This window comes from Dendropsophus ebraccatus, chromosome 7, assembly GCF_027789765.1.
Source record: "Dendropsophus ebraccatus isolate aDenEbr1 chromosome 7, aDenEbr1.pat, whole genome shotgun sequence".
Lineage (NCBI taxonomy): Eukaryota > Metazoa > Chordata > Amphibia > Anura > Hylidae > Dendropsophus > Dendropsophus ebraccatus.
In genome coordinates, this window is record NC_091460.1 from 114,176,544 (window position 1) to 114,195,160 (window position 18,617).

Sequence of the window (18,617 nt, forward strand, 5' to 3'; positions counted from 1 at the left end):
AGATGGAGACTCGATGAAGGGGTAATCTAAAGCAGACCACCCCTTTTCCCCTGCTAGAGCCTCCAAATAAAATCAAGGGTAGGGGGCAGTAAAGTGGTCAAGCTCAAGGTCCTCTGGCGCATCCAAGATGGCACTGATCAGGGTGCGGTGCATTGCTTTATGGAACCTTCTTTATGACATAAGCGCTTGTCATCACAGTGCACGGTTGCCATAGTTACTGCAGGTAAACACATCTGAAGCATTAACCCATTAATGACTGGGGATGCGCTTTACTGCAGAGGTCACTAAACACAGTGGTAACCAAGCAAACAGCTTATGGTTAGGCCACACTAACAACACTAAATCATATGGTTGGATGTGGCCATAGCAACCAATCACAGCTCAGCTTTTGTTTCTCCAATTACTCTGGTAAAATAAAAGCTGAACTGTGATTGGTTACCATGTGCAACAGTCTAACTTGCCCATAGCAACCAATCAAAGCTCAGCTTTAATGTAATAAGAGCTTGTTAAGATATGAAAGGTGAGCTGTGATTGGTTGCTATGGGCAAATCAGACTGTTTTGTATCTGGCAGGTTGATAAAGCTGCTTCATTGCTGTAAAGCTTATGATGATGATGACTAAAAACACATGACATCAAGCTTCCCCATAATGCTTTGCAGTCAGCCCTTCCTCCATACCTCCCAACTTTTTGGATGGACACTTGTGCATAGAAATTTCTGTGAACCACAATTCCCAGCATTTCCAGTCTCTCAGTTTAGCATCCCCTGGTATACAGTTATATATGATTTGTTGGCATGAAGGAGACTGCTGACAATCTGATGTAATTGTATGTTGAAAGGGAAGCCAAAGAGTAATATTAAAGGAGTATGTGTGTTAATAAGCTATCTGGAGGTGTGAACAGGGCCATTGAAATGCATGGGTCCTAATTCCTGTCCGCAATTGCCTAAGGCCTAATTGGATTCGAGTCACTGTATTTATTTCAGTACGTTTCATTTTAACATACAGTAAAATGTGGTCAACCACGTCCTTGTGTATGTTAAGTCAATGGAAAATCAGGATGGCAGTACGGATCCTGCAGTATGGCCTATAACAACATCTGTTTGTGCATCTGTGTTTTCCCTTAGGCTATGTTCACACTACCTAAAAGTATGGGCGTTGTTGCCATCGGCAACAACGGCCGTACTTTGTGCGGTGTGTAACATAGCCTATCTTCTATGGGATCCCGGCTGGAACATATACAGGCCAGGATCCTGTACGGGGCCGCAAACAACTGACCTGTCAGTTCACACAATGAAGCGATCGGCTCCGGCCGCTTGCTTCATTGTGTGTTGTGGGAGGTTCTGATGCAGGCGTGTGCTGATGCACCCGCATCAAAACCCTTCGGCCGGAGAGATCATCCGGCCGGTATTTAAGTACCAGCCGGGATGATCCGGACAGAGACCGGCCACTCCGTGACCGGGCCGGGGTCAAGCAACGGCCAGTCTCTTACGTTCTGTGAACATAGCCTTAAAACGTATATGTTAAACGTACAACAAAAAGCAGTGTGAACCCAGTCGTAGAGAGACACCTATACAGTTTCACAGGAGAACAGGTAAAAGTGGGAGAACTTATAAAAGATTATACAAAATGATATCCAGTAATGACACCCGCTTTAAGTACTATAATAGTTGTATTAGTAATGACACCCCCTTTAAGTACTATAATAGTTGTATTAGTAATGACACCCCCTTTAAGTACTATAATAGCTGTATTAGTAATGACACCCCCTTTAAGTACTATAATAGCTGTATTAGTAATGACACCCCCTTTAAGTACTATAATAGTTGTATTAGTAATGACACCCCTTTTAAGTACTATAATAATTATATTTATTAAGTTGAGCACAATTCACAATTATTATGTTTATTTACATCAGTTTAATAAATAAAAAAAATATTTACATACAAAAATATGTTTTATACATGTGCAACAAGATCTGAAATGCTTCCCTAAGGTTCTCTAAGGTTTCCATTGCTTTTTGACAGACTAGCACACCATGCTGCACTGTTTTATCCAGTAATATATATAGAAAAAATAAAACCATTGAACTTTGAATGATCAATTACAATTCAAGAGGATCTGTCTATAACTGGAGATGGGGGCAACTCCAGCCTGCTCGAGTCCAATCGATCTGCATTTGAATACCATTGGCTGAAGAGGTTGGATGAAGCCCAAGTATCCATGTTTTCCCGGACTCCCTAGAGCAGCATCCAAATTCTTCAGCCATCGATATTTAAAGGGCTTGTTCACCAATTTTTTTTCTTTCAATTTAAAGGGGTTGTCCAGTGAAAATATTTTTCTTTCAAATCAACTGTCAGAAAGTTATATAGATATATAATTTACTTCTATTAAAAAATCTCAAGTCTTCAAGTACTTATCAGCTGCTGTATGTCCTGCAGAAAATATTGTTTTATTTTAGGTCTGACACAGTGCTCTCTGCTGACATCTCTGGTCGAGAGGGGAACTCTGTCTCGGTTTTCTTAGAATCCCGATAGAAAACCTCTCCTACTCTGGACAGTTCCTGTCTTGGCCAGAGATGTCAGCAGAGAGCACTGTGTCAGACTGAAAATAAAACACTTCCTGCATGACATACAGCAGCTGATAAGTACTGGAAGGCTTGAGATTTTTTAATAGAAGTAAATTACAAATCTATATAACTTTCTGACACCAGTTGATTTGAAAGAAAAAGACTGGACAGCCCCTTTAACTGGTGCCAGAAAGTGACAGAGATTTATTTACTCCTATTAAAAAAATCTCTGGTCTTCCAGTACTTATCAGCTGCTGTATGTTCTACAGGAAGTGGAGTATTCTTTCCAGTCTTACAAAGTGCTCTCTGCTGCCACCTGTGTCCATGTCAGAAACTGTTAAGAACAGTAACAAAACCCCATAAAAAAAAAAACCTCTCCTGCTCTCCAGACTGGAAAGAATACACCACTTTCTGCAGGACATACAGCAGCTGATAAGTACTGGAGTACTTTAGACTTTATAATAGAAGTAAATTACAAATCTGTGGCACTTTGTGGCACCAGTGTATCTGAAAAAAAAAATAAAAATTGGTGAACAACACCTTTAAATGCCGAACTTAAAACTTCTGTTCTATGTAGCTGGTACATCTCTGGTTCAGTTTTTATAATGAAAGTGAGCTCTGGACATGGGACGCACTCTGAAATTTGAAATGATCAATTCTTAAAGAAGAATTTTCCCATTGGTAAAAATTTCTCAGGTGAGTCGTTGGACTGCTGTCTGTGCCAGTACACCTATAGAGGTTGATCTGTAGCCATAATCCAGCGTAAGGCTATGTTCACACAACACATTTTCGTAAAAGTACGGCCGTTGTTGAAATCAATGTTGCTTTGCTTTTTATGGAATCCCAGCCGGAGCGTATACACATAGTATACACTCCGGCCGGGATCTCTCGCAGCACCGTAGAAAACTTACATGTCAGTTTTCTGCGGCCGCTATTCAGTGAATAGCGGCCGCAGAAAACCCTGTCAGTGCAAACTATGAAGCGAGAGGCTCCGGCCGCTCACTCCATTGTGTGCAGTGGGGAGTTCTGACGCGGGTTCGCATGGATGCCCTAAACAGAGTATCCGGCCAGTACTACAGCATCGGCCGGGATGATCTTTTCTGAGAACGGCAGTTCCGTGACCCGGCCAGGTCACGGAACGGCCGGTCTTTTTTATGTTGTGTGAACATAGCCTAATTCTGCAAGGGGATCCACTCCAGAGGAATCATTATGGCAATAATTCCAATAATACCAACTAAAAATTATTTAAAGGGGTTGTTCACCAAATTTATTTTTCTTTCAAATTAACTGGTGCCATAAAGTGCCAGAGATTTGTAATTTACTTCTATTAAAAAATCTTAAGTCTTCCAGTACTTATCAGCTGCTGTGTGTCCTGCAGGAAGTGGTGTTTTCTTTCCTGTCTGACACAGTGCTCTCTGTTGCCTCCTCTGTCCATGTCAGGAACTGTCCAGAGCAGCAGCAAATCCCCATAGAAAACCTCTCCTGCTCTCCAGACTGGAAATAATACAACTTCCTGTTGGGCATACAGCAGCTGATAAGTACTGGAAGGCTTGAGATTTTTTAATAGAAGTAAATGACAAATCTCTGGCACTTTATGGCAGCAGTTGATTTGAAAGAAAAAATGTTTTGGTGTACAAATCCTTTAAGTTTTAGCCTTAGTCACCACTGGATATTACTGACAATGAAACCATTAAAGGGACATTTAAAAAAATAGAGACATGTCAAAAACTTTGATCAGTTGGTGTCTGGGTGCTCAAAGCAGAAGAAGTTCTCTTCTCTCCCTATCTTGTTGCCCACTGTATGACTTCTATAGACTCCGACAGATAGAGAAGTGCATGACCGGACGCTTCTCCCGTCTAGCTTTTTAAATTACAGTGATACATTGATCTATTTGAAAGTTTATGGGTTTAATGCTACGTAAGATCTGGCCCGTTGCCAGTGTTAGAACTGGAAATGGTGAAATTCTGGAAACTTTAGAAACCTAATATGGGAGAGTATTCATAGAACAACACATTGTCCATTTCATCTCACTATGGAAAGATTCACACACCAGACTTCTGTGCTATCCAGCTGCGAAAATACGTGACCCTCGTGTACACACCAGGCTTCATAGGTAAGGCGCATCCATCACCAAAACTAACAGCTCCTATGAGCGACCACCTGTTATTAGACTGTAGTGCCACCAGAGGACCCCCGGAGTCACCCTAGAATAAAAGGGAAGGATGTCTATTATTAGAACTGTTCAATGATGCTTCCCCACAAACATGTAAAACATTTTTTTAGATAACATAAAAGTTAAAGCAATGTCTGAATATATATATATATATACAGTGGTACCTTGGTTTAGGAGTAAATTGGTTTAAGAGCGTTTTGGTTTAAGAGCTCACAGTTTTTCAAAATTGTGACTTGGTTTAAGAGCATTGTTTTGGTTTAAGAGCTCCCTGTACTGGGCGGGAGGGCGAGTGGGGGAGGGGCTTGGCATGCACAGTGGCGTCTACAGCACTGTACTCTGACCCAGGAAGTCTCCCTCACCTTCCAAATCATAGCAGATCCACTTCAGGCTGGGGCTTACATCAGGGGACAGGACTGTGGAGGTAATCTCTTCATAGCTGTAACCCCTCTCTCCTCGGACAGAGAACGCTGCATGTATGTGCCCACATCTGCCCTGCTCATTCCTTCATGCTCCCTGCAGTCTCTGTCAGCTCTGATTGGTCCGTGCTGAAAATACCCCCTTTCCCATTGCTGTCATGTGACCACACAGACCTCTGACAGCAGCCCTCCTTCTCTATTTGAGCCTGTTGTACTACGCTATTGCATTATGGGCATCTGCAGTTCCATTCTGTATCTACAAATTGCGGCTGTTTTTCAGGTTTCTGCACTTACTCTATCATATATTATACACCACATGCTGATTGCTATACTCTACAGTAACTTATAATATGACATATTCAGCTGTTTTTAAATGTTTGTTTCATTTGTTTTACATGTTGTTCAGAATATAAATTCACTATTTTTGGGGTGTGGAACCAATTGTCTGCATTTCAGTGATTTCTTATGGGAAAACTTGCTTTGGTTTAAGAGTGGATTTGGATTACAAGCACAGTCCCGGAACAAATTATGCTCGTAATCCAAGGCACCACTGTATATATATATATATATATATATATATATATATATATATATATATATCACCGGATGTAAAGCAGCTCCTGGGTGGGCTCAGTATATATGGCTCTGCTGTGTGCATGAGCTCTAAGTGAAGATTTACATGCTGCAGATATTTCGTTAAGCCCCTATTACACGGAGCGACGGAGAGGAGCAAACGAGCGGCTTCAGTGTTCACTTGTAGTGCTGTGGATATGGAATGTGGCCATACCTTTATTTAGAAGGTCTGCTGGGTCATTTTTTCTTTTTCCTAACATCTCAATCAGGTGGTTTGGTGCACTTGGGGGCTGGGGGCCACAACGGTGCACAGTAAAGAACCTCTGATGCAGATATCCAAACCTAGGGGCTCCATCGTGGCTCAGTGGTTAGCACTGTAGCCTTGCAGCGCTGGGGTCCTGCCACCAAGGGCCACATCTGCAAAGAGTTTGTATGTTCTCTCTGTGTTTGCGCGGGTTTCCTCCAGGTACTCCGGTTTCCTCCCACACCCAAAACATACAGATAGGTGAATTTAGATTGTGAGCCCTAATGGGAACAGGGAGCAATAATTGGCCAAACTATGTGAAGTGCTGCGGAATCTGTGTGCGCTATACAAATAATAGCATTATTAGCATGCTCTGCCCCTTCATCTCCGCTATACGGAGATAAATTCCGTAGACTGCTAATACGAGCAGTCTATGGAATTATAATGGGAGTCTATGGAACTTAGGCTACTGGACCCCTACCGATACGCACTTCTCACATGTCGCTATGACATGTCAGAGCTTTTCATAAATGATAGTTGCACTTTAAAGGGGTTATCCAGCACTACAAAAACATGGCCCCTTTTCACCCTCTCTTGTCTCCAGATTGGGTGGGGTTTGAAACTCAGTTCCATTGAAGTAAATGGAGCTTAATTGCAAACCACACCTGAACTGGAGACAAGAGAGGGGGAAAAGTGGCCATGTTCTTGTAGTGCTGGATAACTCCTTTACGGTGCCTTCACACATACCGACTCGCAGCAAAAAACTCGCTGCTAGTTTCTGCTATGAGCCGAGGTCCTGGAAGGCCCCTATCACTACATACAAGCAGAGGTCTGAAAGACCGCTGCGTGTATGTAATGCAGCCACCCCCTTAACCCCTTTGGCTCCCGCACCGCTGTCTCCATACATTACCTGGCTCTGGCTGCACGGGGACCTGCTCTGCCGCCCAGCCAATCAGTGGCTGCGGCTGGGCAACACACTGATTGGCTGGGCGGCAGAGCAAGACGCCGGAACCCCGTGCAGCCAGAGCCAGGTAATGTATGGAGACAGCGGGACCAGTGCGGGAGCCGAAGGGGTTAAGGGGGCGGCTGCATTACATACACGCAGCGGTCTTTCAGACCACTGCTTGTATGTAGTGATAGGGGCCTTCCAGGACCTCGGCTCGTAGCAGAAACTTGCAGCGAGTTTTTTGCTGCGAGTCGGTATGTGTGAAGGCACCCTTAAAGTCATGGTATGAAGGACCATCCACTCTTCTACAAACATAGGAAATGTTATTCTGGTTTCAGAAGTCATTCAATTTGATGGGTCGAAGCCAAGCAGCATATTCTCTGGTGCAATGTTGTCAGACAGGGTTACTACAAGCATACCTGACATGAATCAATTTTTCCTTGTATATATCCGGCACATATCATCGAAGGCTTTATAAGGTATCCATACATCTGGTAACCACTGCATAAGGTGGAATTAATAATTTTCAGTTCAGCCTGTTGTAGAACAGATGATAAGCTCCCTTTAAAAAAAAAATTATCATGATTATTTTCATCATATATTTTACTTTTGTGCGGATTCTCAAGATTACTGGTGTTTGTTTTTTTCTCTCACCTCCTTCTTTAAGTGATCCCCATCCGGTTACATAACATGAAGAGTTGTCAGGAAAGAAATCCAGCTCATCCGGTAAACATACTGGTCGGATATATGGTGTATAGGATAATGGACTTGATAACTGGAGAAGAGCAATGTCATATGCAAATACTCCGTTGGTGTAATTCTCATGGATAATAATATTTTGGAGACTTAACCCAGATCCAGTACTTAAAGAAATGGTTCCTAAGACGACTGTCCAAGCATTCACATTTGTGCCCCTGTAGAAACATAATGGTATATAAGAGCGGTTCTCTCCCGGCTCCATGTCACATGATGAGTCGGGTTCATAGTGTTAGTCTATGGAACCTGACTTTTTCTTCTCTCCCCGCATATTCTCCCGATTGGTACGGGTCTGAATCAGCTGGTGTCAAAATAGATTTGTAAATCACTTCTATTTAAAAAATCTCGAGTCTTCAAGTACTTATCAGCTGCTGTATTTATGACAGGAACTGTTCAGAGCAGGAGAGGTTTTCTATGGGGATTTGCTATTGCTCTAGACAGTTCCTGTCACGGACAGAGGTGGCAGCAGAGAGCACAGTGTCAGACTGGAAAGAATACACCACTTCCTGCAGGGCATACAACAGCTGATGAGTACTGGATTTTTAAATAGAAGTAAATTACAAATCTATATAACTTTCTAACACCAGTTAATTTGAAAGATAGAAAAAAAAAACGCCTGAGTACCCCCTTTAAGCACTTTCTCTAGATCAGCCACCTGTTTTCATACATCATAGAGCTTTTAGGGTATATATATATATATATATACACAGTGGTACCTTCGTTTAAGAGTAACTTGGTTTAAGAGCGTTTTGGTTTAAGAGCTCACAGTTTTTCAAAATTGTGACTTGGTTTAAGAGCATTGCTTTGGTTTAAAAGCTCCATGTTCTGGGTGGGAGCGCGAGTGGAGGAGGGGCATGGTCTGCATAGCGGGGTCTACAGCTCTGTACTCTGACCCAGGAAGTCTCCCTCACGCTCCAAATCATAGCAGATCCACTTCAGGCTGGGGCTTACATCAGGGGACAGGACTGTGGGGGTAATCTCTCCATAGCTGTAACCCCTCTCTCCCCGGACAGAGAGTGCTGCATGTATGTGCCCACATCTGCCCTGCTCATTCCTTCATGCTCCCTGCAGTCTCTGTCAGCCCTTGTGTTTCCCATCCTCTCCATTACTGTACAGTGACTTATAATATCACATATTCTGCTGTTTCTTAATCTTTGTTTCATCTGTTTTACATGTAATTCAGAAAAATAAATCATAATTTTTGGGGTGTGGAACCAATTGTCTGCACTTCTATAACTTCTTATGGGAAAATTTGCTTTGGTTTAAGAGCAGATTTGGATTACAAGCATGGTCCTGGAACAAATTATGCTCGTAATCCAAGGCACCACTGTATATATATATATATATATATATATATATATATATATATATATATGTTTATTTATTTATTTTTTTAATCTCCTTCATGTGACAGAAATTTCTGCAACTAATTAACCATGTTTGGATTTAACCTTACAGAGACTTGAAGTGACTATGGAGACGCCATCACAATAAGCAGGTACTGTAAATCCTGATAGTAGTTAGGTTTGATCAACAGTATATACCAAGCATAAAACTTACGAGATAAAGCAGTGAGCAGCAGTGACCAGCCAGGAATTACTAATGATTGAAGCTCCACACTTATGATTGCCGTTATACCGCAGACTGGCCTGCCAGGGCCATGCGCCCAATGCCGCTGCTGTCCCTCCTACTATTCTGCTTACTGCTGATGGACCTCCAACGCCACAAGCTGTTGAAACAGTAAAATAACACATATATATTATATATTTGTATGAGAAAACTATTTAAATGATGGATTTTTATACACGAGAATTCTAAATCCATAATATACAGTGAGTTCACAAAGACCATCGAGAGCAGGTCCACTTTACAAGCCGCGGCCGCCATCACCGCTCTCAGTAGGTAAACAAAGAATAGTTCAAAGCACTGACAGTAAGGAGGGATCATGAGTTAGGCTGCATTCACACGTTCCGTGTTCCACACGGAACACGGACGTGGAATGCCTGTAACAGACTCCTCCCCCTGCCCGGGCAGCATCTGTGATAACATGCTGGGAGGGGGGAACTGTACAGATATGCGCCGCGCTGTAATGACAGAGCCGCACAGCTGATTCATTATAGCACAGCACATATCAGTACAGTTCCCCCGCTCCCAGCATCTTATCACAGATAATGTCCGGGTGGGGGAGAGTCCATTACAGGCATGCCACGTCCGTGTTCCGTGCGTAACATGGAACGTGTTTCTGTAAGTAAAAAAGGGAAATCCTTCTTTGCTGGTTTCATACACAGTTTTTTGGTATACCACCACGGCAGTGTTTGTGGCAAAATCAGGAAAGAAAAGTACAAGCCCATCCTTTATATTTTCCATCCCATTTGAATCCACTCCTGGCTTTGGCACAAAAACTGCAATGGCCGTATTTCATAACATGTGTGTGATTCCAGCATGAGCATGATATGGATGATTTGTAATCAAATCCCACCAAGCATTACATCTGCAGGTATGTTGTCCCATTGTTTGCATGTATTTTACCCCACACTCCAGAACATTGTGAGCCCCAATGGGAGTGATGTCAATCTCAGTACAGCAGTGCAGAATAGGCTGGCACTATATAAATAAAGGAGTTAAAGAGCAACTCCAGCAAAATTTCTCTTCTTTCAAATGAACTTTTGTCAGAAAGTGCCAGAGATTCGTAATGTACTTCTATTAAACAATCTCACGTCTTCCAGTACTTATCTGTTTGCTCTCTGTCCTAAAGGTCATTGATCTATGTATTTACTGCGAAGCTAAAGGCCCTATTCCACCAACAGATCTGACGACAGATTATCTGCCAAAGATTTGAAGCCAAACCCAGGAGTGGATTTGAAAAGAGGAGAAATCCAGTCTTTCCTTTATGACCTGATCTCTGATTATAGTCTATTCCTGGGTTTGGCTTCAAATCTTTGGCAGATAATCTGTCGTCAGATCTGTTGGTCGAATAGGGCCTTAAGTTTGCATCAGGATCCTGTGTAATTTAAGACCCACTGTGCAACTGCTGAACCCCCACCCACCTGTAGGTTGGCATCAGTAGTGCGCATGTATTCCAAAGCATCTACTAACATGTACATGGTGGGGCTAGTAGTCCTGAAACAGCTAAAAGATGCAGCATTCTGGGAAAGTAGTTTATAAGTTATTATAAGTGATTGGCAGATCCGGCCTGGCTTTCTGCATAGGGTTCCTTGACTTTACACAACATTTTTAATATAGAGACAAAATGCCACCCCCTAGGTTCAAACCCAGAGCCCCAATGCTAGCCACTAAGCCCCCAGAACCCCAGTGCAAACCACTAAGCCCCCAGAACCCCAATGCTAGCCACTAAGCCCCCAGAACCCCAATGCTAGCCACTAAGCCTCCGGAACCCCAATGCTAACCACTATGCCCCCGGAACCCCAATGCTAGCCACTAAGCCCCCAGAACCCCAGTGCAAACCACTAAGCCCCCAGAACCCCAATGCTAGCCACTAAGCCCCCAGAACCCCAATGCTAGCCACTAAGCCCCCAGAACCCCAATGCTAGCCACTAAGCCCCCAGCACCCCAATGCTAACCACTAAGCCCCCAGAACCCCAATGCTAGCCACTAAGCCCCAGAACCCCAATGCTATCCACTAAGCCCCCAGAACCCCAATTCTAGCCACTAAGCCCCCAGAACCCCAATGCTAATCACTATGCCCCTGGAACCCCAATGCTAGCCACTAAGCCCCCAGAACCCCAATGCGAACCACTATGCCCCCGGACCCCCAATGCTAACCACTATGCCCCTGGAATCCCAATGCTAGCCACTAAGCCCCCAGAACCCCAATGCTAGCCACTAAGCCCCCAGAACCTCAATGCTAGCCACTAAGCCCCCAGAACCCCAATGCTAGCCACTAAGCCCCCAGAACCCCAATGCTAGCCACTAAGCCCCGAGAACCCAAATGCTAACCACTATGCCCCCGGAACCCCAATGCTAGCCACTAAGCCCCCAGAACCCCAATGCTAACCACTATGCCCCCAGAACCCCAATGCTAGCCACTAAGCCCCCAGAACCCCAATGCTAGCCACTAAGCCCCCAGAACCCCAATGCTAGCCATTAAGCCCCCAGAACCCCAATGCAAACCACTATGCCCCCGGAACCCCAATGCTAGCCACTAAGCCCCCAGAACCCCAGTGCTAGCCACTATGCCCCCAGAACCCCAATGCTAACCACTATGCCCCCAGAACCCCAGTGCAAACCACTAAACCCCCAGAACCCCAATGCTAGCCACTAAGCCCCCAGAACCCCAATTCTGGCCACTAAGCCCCCAGAACCCAAATGCTAGCCACTAAGCCCCCAGAACCCCAATGCTAACCACTATGTCCCTGGAACCCCAATGCTAGCCACTAAGCCCCCAGAACCCCAATGCTAACCACTAAGCCCCCAGAACCCCAATGCTAACCACTATGCCCCCAGAACCCCAATGCTATCCACTAAGCCCCCAGACCCCCAATTCTAGCCACTAAGCCCCCAGAACCCCAATGCTAACCACTATGCCCCTGGAACCCCAATGCTAGCCACTAAGCCCCCAGAACCCCAATGCGAACCACTATGCCCTCGGAACCCCAATGCTAACCACTATGCCCCTGGAACCCCAATGCTAGCCACTAAGCCCCCAGAACCCCAATGCTAGCCACTAAGCCCCCAGAACCTTAATGCTAGCCACTAAGCCCCCAGAACCCCAATGCTAGCCACTAAGCCCCCAGAACCCCAATGCTAGCCACTAAGCCCCCAGAACCCCAATGCTAGCCACTAAGCCTCCGGAACCCCAATGCTAACCACTATGCCCCCGGAACCCCAATGCTAGCCACTAAGCCCCCAGAACCCCAGTGCAAACCACTAAGCCCCCAGAACCCCAATGCTAGCCACTAAGCCCCCAGAACCCCAATGCTAGCCACTAAGCCCCCAGAACCCCAATGCTAGCCACTAAGCCCCCAGCACCCCAATGCTAACCACTAAGCCCCCAGAACCCCAATGCTAGCCACTAAGCCCCAGAACCCCAATGCTATCCACTAAGCCCCCAGAACCCCAATTCTAGCCACTAAGCCCCCAGAACCCCAATGCTAATCACTATGCCCCTGGAACCCCAATGCTAGCCACTAAGCCCCCAGAACCCCAATGCGAACCACTATGCCCCCGGAACCCCAATGCTAACCACTATGCCCCTGGAATCCCAATGCTAGCCACTAAGCCCCCAGAACCCCAATGCTAGCCACTAAGCCCCCAGAACCTCAATGCTAGCCACTAAGCCCCCAGAACCCCAATGCTAGCCACTAAGCCCCCAGAACCCCAATGCTAGCCACTAAGCCCCGAGAACCCAAATGCTAACCACTATGCCCCCGGAACCCCAATGCTAGCCACTAAGCCCCCAGAACCCCAATGCTAGCCACTAAGCCCCCAGAACCCCAATGCGAACCACTATGCCCTCGGAACCCCAATGCTAACCACTATGCCCCTGGAACCCCAATGCTAGCCACTAAGCCCCCAGAACCCCAATGCTAGCCACTAAGCCCCCAGAACCTTAATGCTAGCCACTAAGCCCCCAGAACCCCAATGCTAGCCACTAAGCCCCCAGAACCCCAATGCTAGCCACTAAGCCCCCAGAACCCCAGTGCTACCCACTAAGCCCCCAGAACCCCAATGCTAACCACTATGCCTCAGAACCCCAGTGCAAACCACTAAACCCCCAGAACCCCAATGCTAGCCACTAAGCCCCTAGAACCCCAATGCCAACCACTATGCCCCTGGAACCCCAATGCTAGCCACTAAGCCCCCAGAACCCCAATGCTAGCCACTAAGCCCCCAGAACCCAAATGCTAGCCACTAAGCTCCCAGAACCCCAATGCTAACCACTATGTCCCTGGAACCCCAATGCTAACCACTATGCCCCCGGAATCCGAATGCTAGCCACTAAGCCCCCAGAACCCCAGTGCTAGCCACTAAGCCCCCAGAACCCCAATGCTAACCACTATGCCTCAGAACCCCAATGCTAGCCACAGCCCCCAGAACCCCAATGCTAGCAACTAAGCCCCCAGAACCCCAATGCTAGTCACTAAGCCCCCAGAACCCCAATGCGAACCACTTTGCCCCCGGAACCCCAATGCTAGCCACTAAGCCCCCAGAACCCCAGTGCTAGCCACTATGCCCCCAGAACCCCAATGCTAACCACTAAACCCCCAGAACCCCTATTCTAGCCACTAAGCCCCCAGAACCCCAATTCTAGCCACTAAGCCCCCAGAACCCCAATGCTAACCACTATGCCCCTGGAACCCCAATGCTAGCCACTAAGCCCCCAGAACCCCAATGCTAACCACTATGCCCCTGGAACCCCAATGCTAGCCACTAAGCCCCCAGAACCCCAATGCTAACCACTATGTCCCTGGAACCCCAATGCTAGCCACTAAGCCCCCAGAACCCCAGTGCTAGCCACTAAGCCCCTGGAACCCCAATGCTAACCACTATGCCCCCAGAACCCCAATGCTAGCCACTAAGCCCCCAGAACCCCAGTGCTAGCCACTAAGCCCCCAGAAACCCAATGCTAGCCACTAAGCCCCCAGAACCCCAATGCTAACCACTATGCCCCCGGAACCCCAATGCTAACCACTATGCCCCCAAAACCTCAATGCTAACTACTATACCCCCAGAACCCCAATGCTAACCACTAAGCCCCCAGAACCCCAATGCTAACCACTAAGCCCCCAGAACCCCAGTGCTAGCCACTATGCCCCCAGAACCCCAATGCTAACCACTAAACCCCCAGAACCCCTATTCTAGCCACTAAGCCCCCAGAACCCCAATTCTAGCCACTAAGCCCCCAGAACCCCAATGCTAACCACTATGCCCCTGGAACCCCAATGCTAGCCACTAAGCCCCCAGAACCCCAATGCTAACCACTATGCCCCTGGAACCCCAATGCTAGCCACTAAGCCCCCAGAACCCCAATGCTAACCACTATGTCCCTGGAACCCCAATGCTAGCCACTAAGCCCCCAGAACCCCAGTGCTAGCCACTAAGCCCCTGGAACCCCAATGCTAACCACTATGCCCCCAGAACCCCAATGCTAGCCACTAAGCCCCCAGAACCCCAGTGCTAGCCACTAAGCCCCCAGAAACCCAATGCTAGCCACTAAGCCCCCAGAACCCCAATGCTAACCACTATGCCCCCGGAACCCCAATGCTAACCACTATGCCCCCAAAACCTCAATGCTAACTACTATACCCCCAGAACCCCAATGCTAACCACTAAGCCCCCAGAACCCCAATGCTAACCACTAAGCCCCCAGAACCCAAATGCTAACCACTAAGCCCTCAGAACCCCAATGCTAACCACTATGCCTCAGAACCCCAGTGCAAACCACTAAACCACCAGAACCCCAATGCTAGCCACTAAGCCCCTAGAACCCCAATGCCAACCACTATGCCCCTGGAACCCCAATGCTAGCCACTAAGCCCCCAGAACCCCAATGCTAGCCACTAAGCCCCCAGAACCCAAATGCTAGCCACTAAGCTCCCAGAACCCCAATGCTAACCACTATGTCCCTGGAACCCCAATGCTAACCACTATGCCCCCGGAATCCGAATGCTAGCCACTAAGCCCCCAGAACCCCAGTGCTAGCCACTAAGCCCCCAGAACCCCAATGCTAACCACTATGCCTCAGAACCCCAATGCTAGCCACAGCCCCCAGAACCCCAATGCTAGCAACTAAGCCCCCAGAACCCCAATGCTAGTCACTAAGCCCCCAGAACCCCAATGCGAACCACTATGCCCCCGGAACCCCAATGCTAGCCACTAAGCCCCCAGAACCCCAGTGCTAGCCACTATGCCCCCAGAACCCCAATGCTAACCACTAAACCCCCAGAACCCCTATTCTAGCCACTAAGCCCCCAGAACCCCAATTCTAGCCACTAAGCCCCCAGAACCCCAATGCTAACCACTATGCCCCTGGAACCCCAATGCTAGCCACTAAGCCCCCAGAACCCCAATGCTAACCACTATGCCCCTGGAACCCCAATGCTAGCCACTAAGCCCCCAGAACCCAAATGCTAGCCACTAAGCCCCCAGAACCCCAATGCTAACCACTATGTCCCTGGAACCCCAATGCTAACCACTATGCCCCCAGAACCCCAATGCTAGCCACTAAGCCCCCAGAACCCCAGTGCTAGCCACTAAGCCCCCAGAACCCCAATGCTAGCCACTAAGCCCCCAGAACCCCAATGCTAACCACTATGCCCCCGGAACCCCAATGCTAACCACTATGCCCCCAGAACCTCAATGCTAACTACTATACCCCCAGAACCCCAATGCTAACCACTAAGCCCCCAGAACCGCAATGCTAACCACTAAGCCCCCAGAACCCAAATGCTAACCACTAAGCCCCCAGAACCCCAATGCTAACCACTAAGCCCCCAGAACCCCAATGCTAACCACTAAGCCCCCAGAACCTCAATGCTAACCACTAAGCCCCCAGAACCCCAATGCTAGCCACTAAGCCCCCAGAACCTCAATGCTAACCACTAAGCCCCCAGAACCCCAATGCTAACCACTAAGCCCCCAGAACCCCAATGCTAACCACTAAGCCCCCAAACAGCTGATATGCATTTTTAGTAACACAGAGTCCAATATTTAACAAATGAATTTGAGGGAGAACAAAACATAGATAGATTTTAACCAGGAACATCAGAACTGCAAGGAAACAGCACTAATCGGTAAGCTAAGAATGCTCAGAGACAAAGAGGCAAAAAAAGGTTGGACTCAGTAACCATCTACACCAGCAGCGGATTACAAATATAAGAATAATTGGTCGGCCAACCTCTTTAAACCTTATGTCTCCCCTGTGCAATAAACCAACAGACCCTTACTGTGGCAGCAGAATTGTCATAACAGATATTTCACAGTTTCTGCTAGTCTAACTTATATTCACCCTGATGTAGTTTCTTCCAAAAGATTATTTAAAGGAGAAGTCCGTCTGGGCCCATTTTTTTTAGTACGTGCTGGGGAGGGGAAGGATAAAAGAAATAACATGCTCTTACCTCCCCAGCTCCAGCACCGGTGGCTGCATACCGCTGCTCTGGTCCCCGGCCGCTTCCTGATCTGAGCAGGGGCCTGGGTCATGACGTGGGAGTTCTGCTCAGCCAATCAGCAGCCGAGGCGGGAAACCTACTACGGCCGCTGACTGGCTGACTGGCTGAGCATACCTCCTCACCATCTGGGTCTATGGAAAAGGAAGTACCCCATGGCCCACTGCTCGGAGTATAGAATAACGAACTTGGACTAGGATAAGGAAAATGTATGTGAATAGATGTAACCCCTTCCCGCATGACCGCGTAACTGCACGTCCTCATGCGGGTGGGGGCGTTTAGAGAGCGATCCCGGGCGCTATCTGCAGCCTTGGACTGCGGCAATTAGCAGGCACGGCCCGATCGCCGTGCCTGCTAATTAACCTTTTAAACACAGCTGTCAAAGTTGACAGCAGCATTTAAAATGCTGCTTTTCCCTTTCCCTGGTGTCTAGTGGGCGTATCGGAATTCCCCCCCCCCCCCCCCGCAATGTGGTCGCGGAGGTGCGATCCCCACATCTTCACCTGGCCGGGGTCTGCGCCATAATGGCGCTGATCCCGGCTCAGTATTCTATTGCTTTCGGCTGCAGCAGCCAAAAGCAATAGAATGCCTAGCTCTTTGATCTATGCACCCCCCTTTCCCCATTTTATAAATAAAAATAAATAAATAAACATGTTTGGTATTGCCGTGTGCGTAATCGCCCGAACTATTAATTTATTTCATTCCTGATCTCTCACAGTAAATGGCGTCAGCGCCCAAAAATTCCAAAGTGCAAAATTGCGCATTTTTGGTCGCATCAAATCCAGAAAAAATGTAATAAAAAGTGATCAAAAAGTCGCATATGCGCAATTAAGGTACCAATAGAAAGTACAGATCATGGAGCAAAACATAACACCTCACACAGCCCCATAGACTAAAGGATAAAAGTGCTATAAGCATGGGAATAGAGCGATTTGAAGTAACATTTATTTTTTTTAAAAAGGTTTTAATTTTTAAAAAGCCATGAAATAAAATAAAAGTAACACAAGTTATATATCATTGTAATCGTAAGAACTTCTGCTTTTGCAGTGCACTTTATGCAAAAATTAAGCCTGGCATTGCAAAGTACAATTAGTGGTGCAAAAAATAAGGGCTCATGTAGGTCTGTAGGTATAAAAATGCAAGCGCTATGGCCTTTTAAACACGAGGAGGAAAAAACGAAAGCGCAAAAATGAAAATTAGCCAGGTCCAGAAGGGGTTAAACTGAATATAACTATAACTGGTTATGTAGATGGATCTGTATTATTATAGACCATCGAGAGGTCAGTGGAATTTGGATTTCACTTACAATAGAAGAGCCCCGGCCCAGAGTAGAGTCTGTGCTTTGGCATCCATCCCAGTTTTTAGGTGAAATAACAAGCAGTGATCACAGAGCAATAGGAGTATCTACTACATTCTGCTGTTACCTGTGATAAGGTGAATTGGATATTTCTGTAGGCTGTTTAAGGTTAAAAAAATTCCAGGAACCTGATGAAGAAATTGTCATATGTCTGAAAATTTAAGTTAATTATACTTAGTCTAGTCTGTAAGGGTACTATTACACGGAACGATAATCGGCCGTTTATCCTTCCGTGTCAAAAACACAATGATCAGCATTGTAGCTGCATCCCGCCAGTTTCCCCAATGTACTTTAGTATTCCCTGACTATATATGCGTACCAACATAATACTAACCTGTATCCTTTCCTGCATTGGTCCTAACTGTTGTACTACTAGTAGTTGTGGTGTAGACAACTGCAAAAGGGAAGATGAGAACAATGGTGTAAGTTCGAAAGTTTCCAGTAAATGGGCTGCAATCCAT

General features: G+C 46.6%; 1 protein-coding gene across 1 annotated transcript in view; it reads right to left on the minus strand.

Annotated features, from left to right (window-relative positions):
- Positions 1-4,320: 4,320 nt before the first annotated feature.
- The window catches only part of LOC138796593 (transmembrane protease serine 11C-like), a 32,399-nt gene continuing 18,102 nt past the window's right edge, over positions 4,321-18,617 (minus strand). Inside the window, exons 11-15 of the mRNA XM_069976203.1 lie at positions 18,491-18,550; positions 9,235-9,403; positions 7,573-7,832; positions 7,338-7,480; positions 4,321-4,770 (exon numbers count right to left, since the gene is read on the minus strand). Coding sequence (XP_069832304.1) covers positions 4,609-4,770; positions 7,338-7,480; positions 7,573-7,832; positions 9,235-9,403; positions 18,491-18,550 — 794 coding nt within the window. The 3' untranslated portion in view covers positions 4,321-4,608. The remainder of the gene's footprint in view (positions 4,771-7,337; positions 7,481-7,572; positions 7,833-9,234; positions 9,404-18,490; positions 18,551-18,617) is intronic.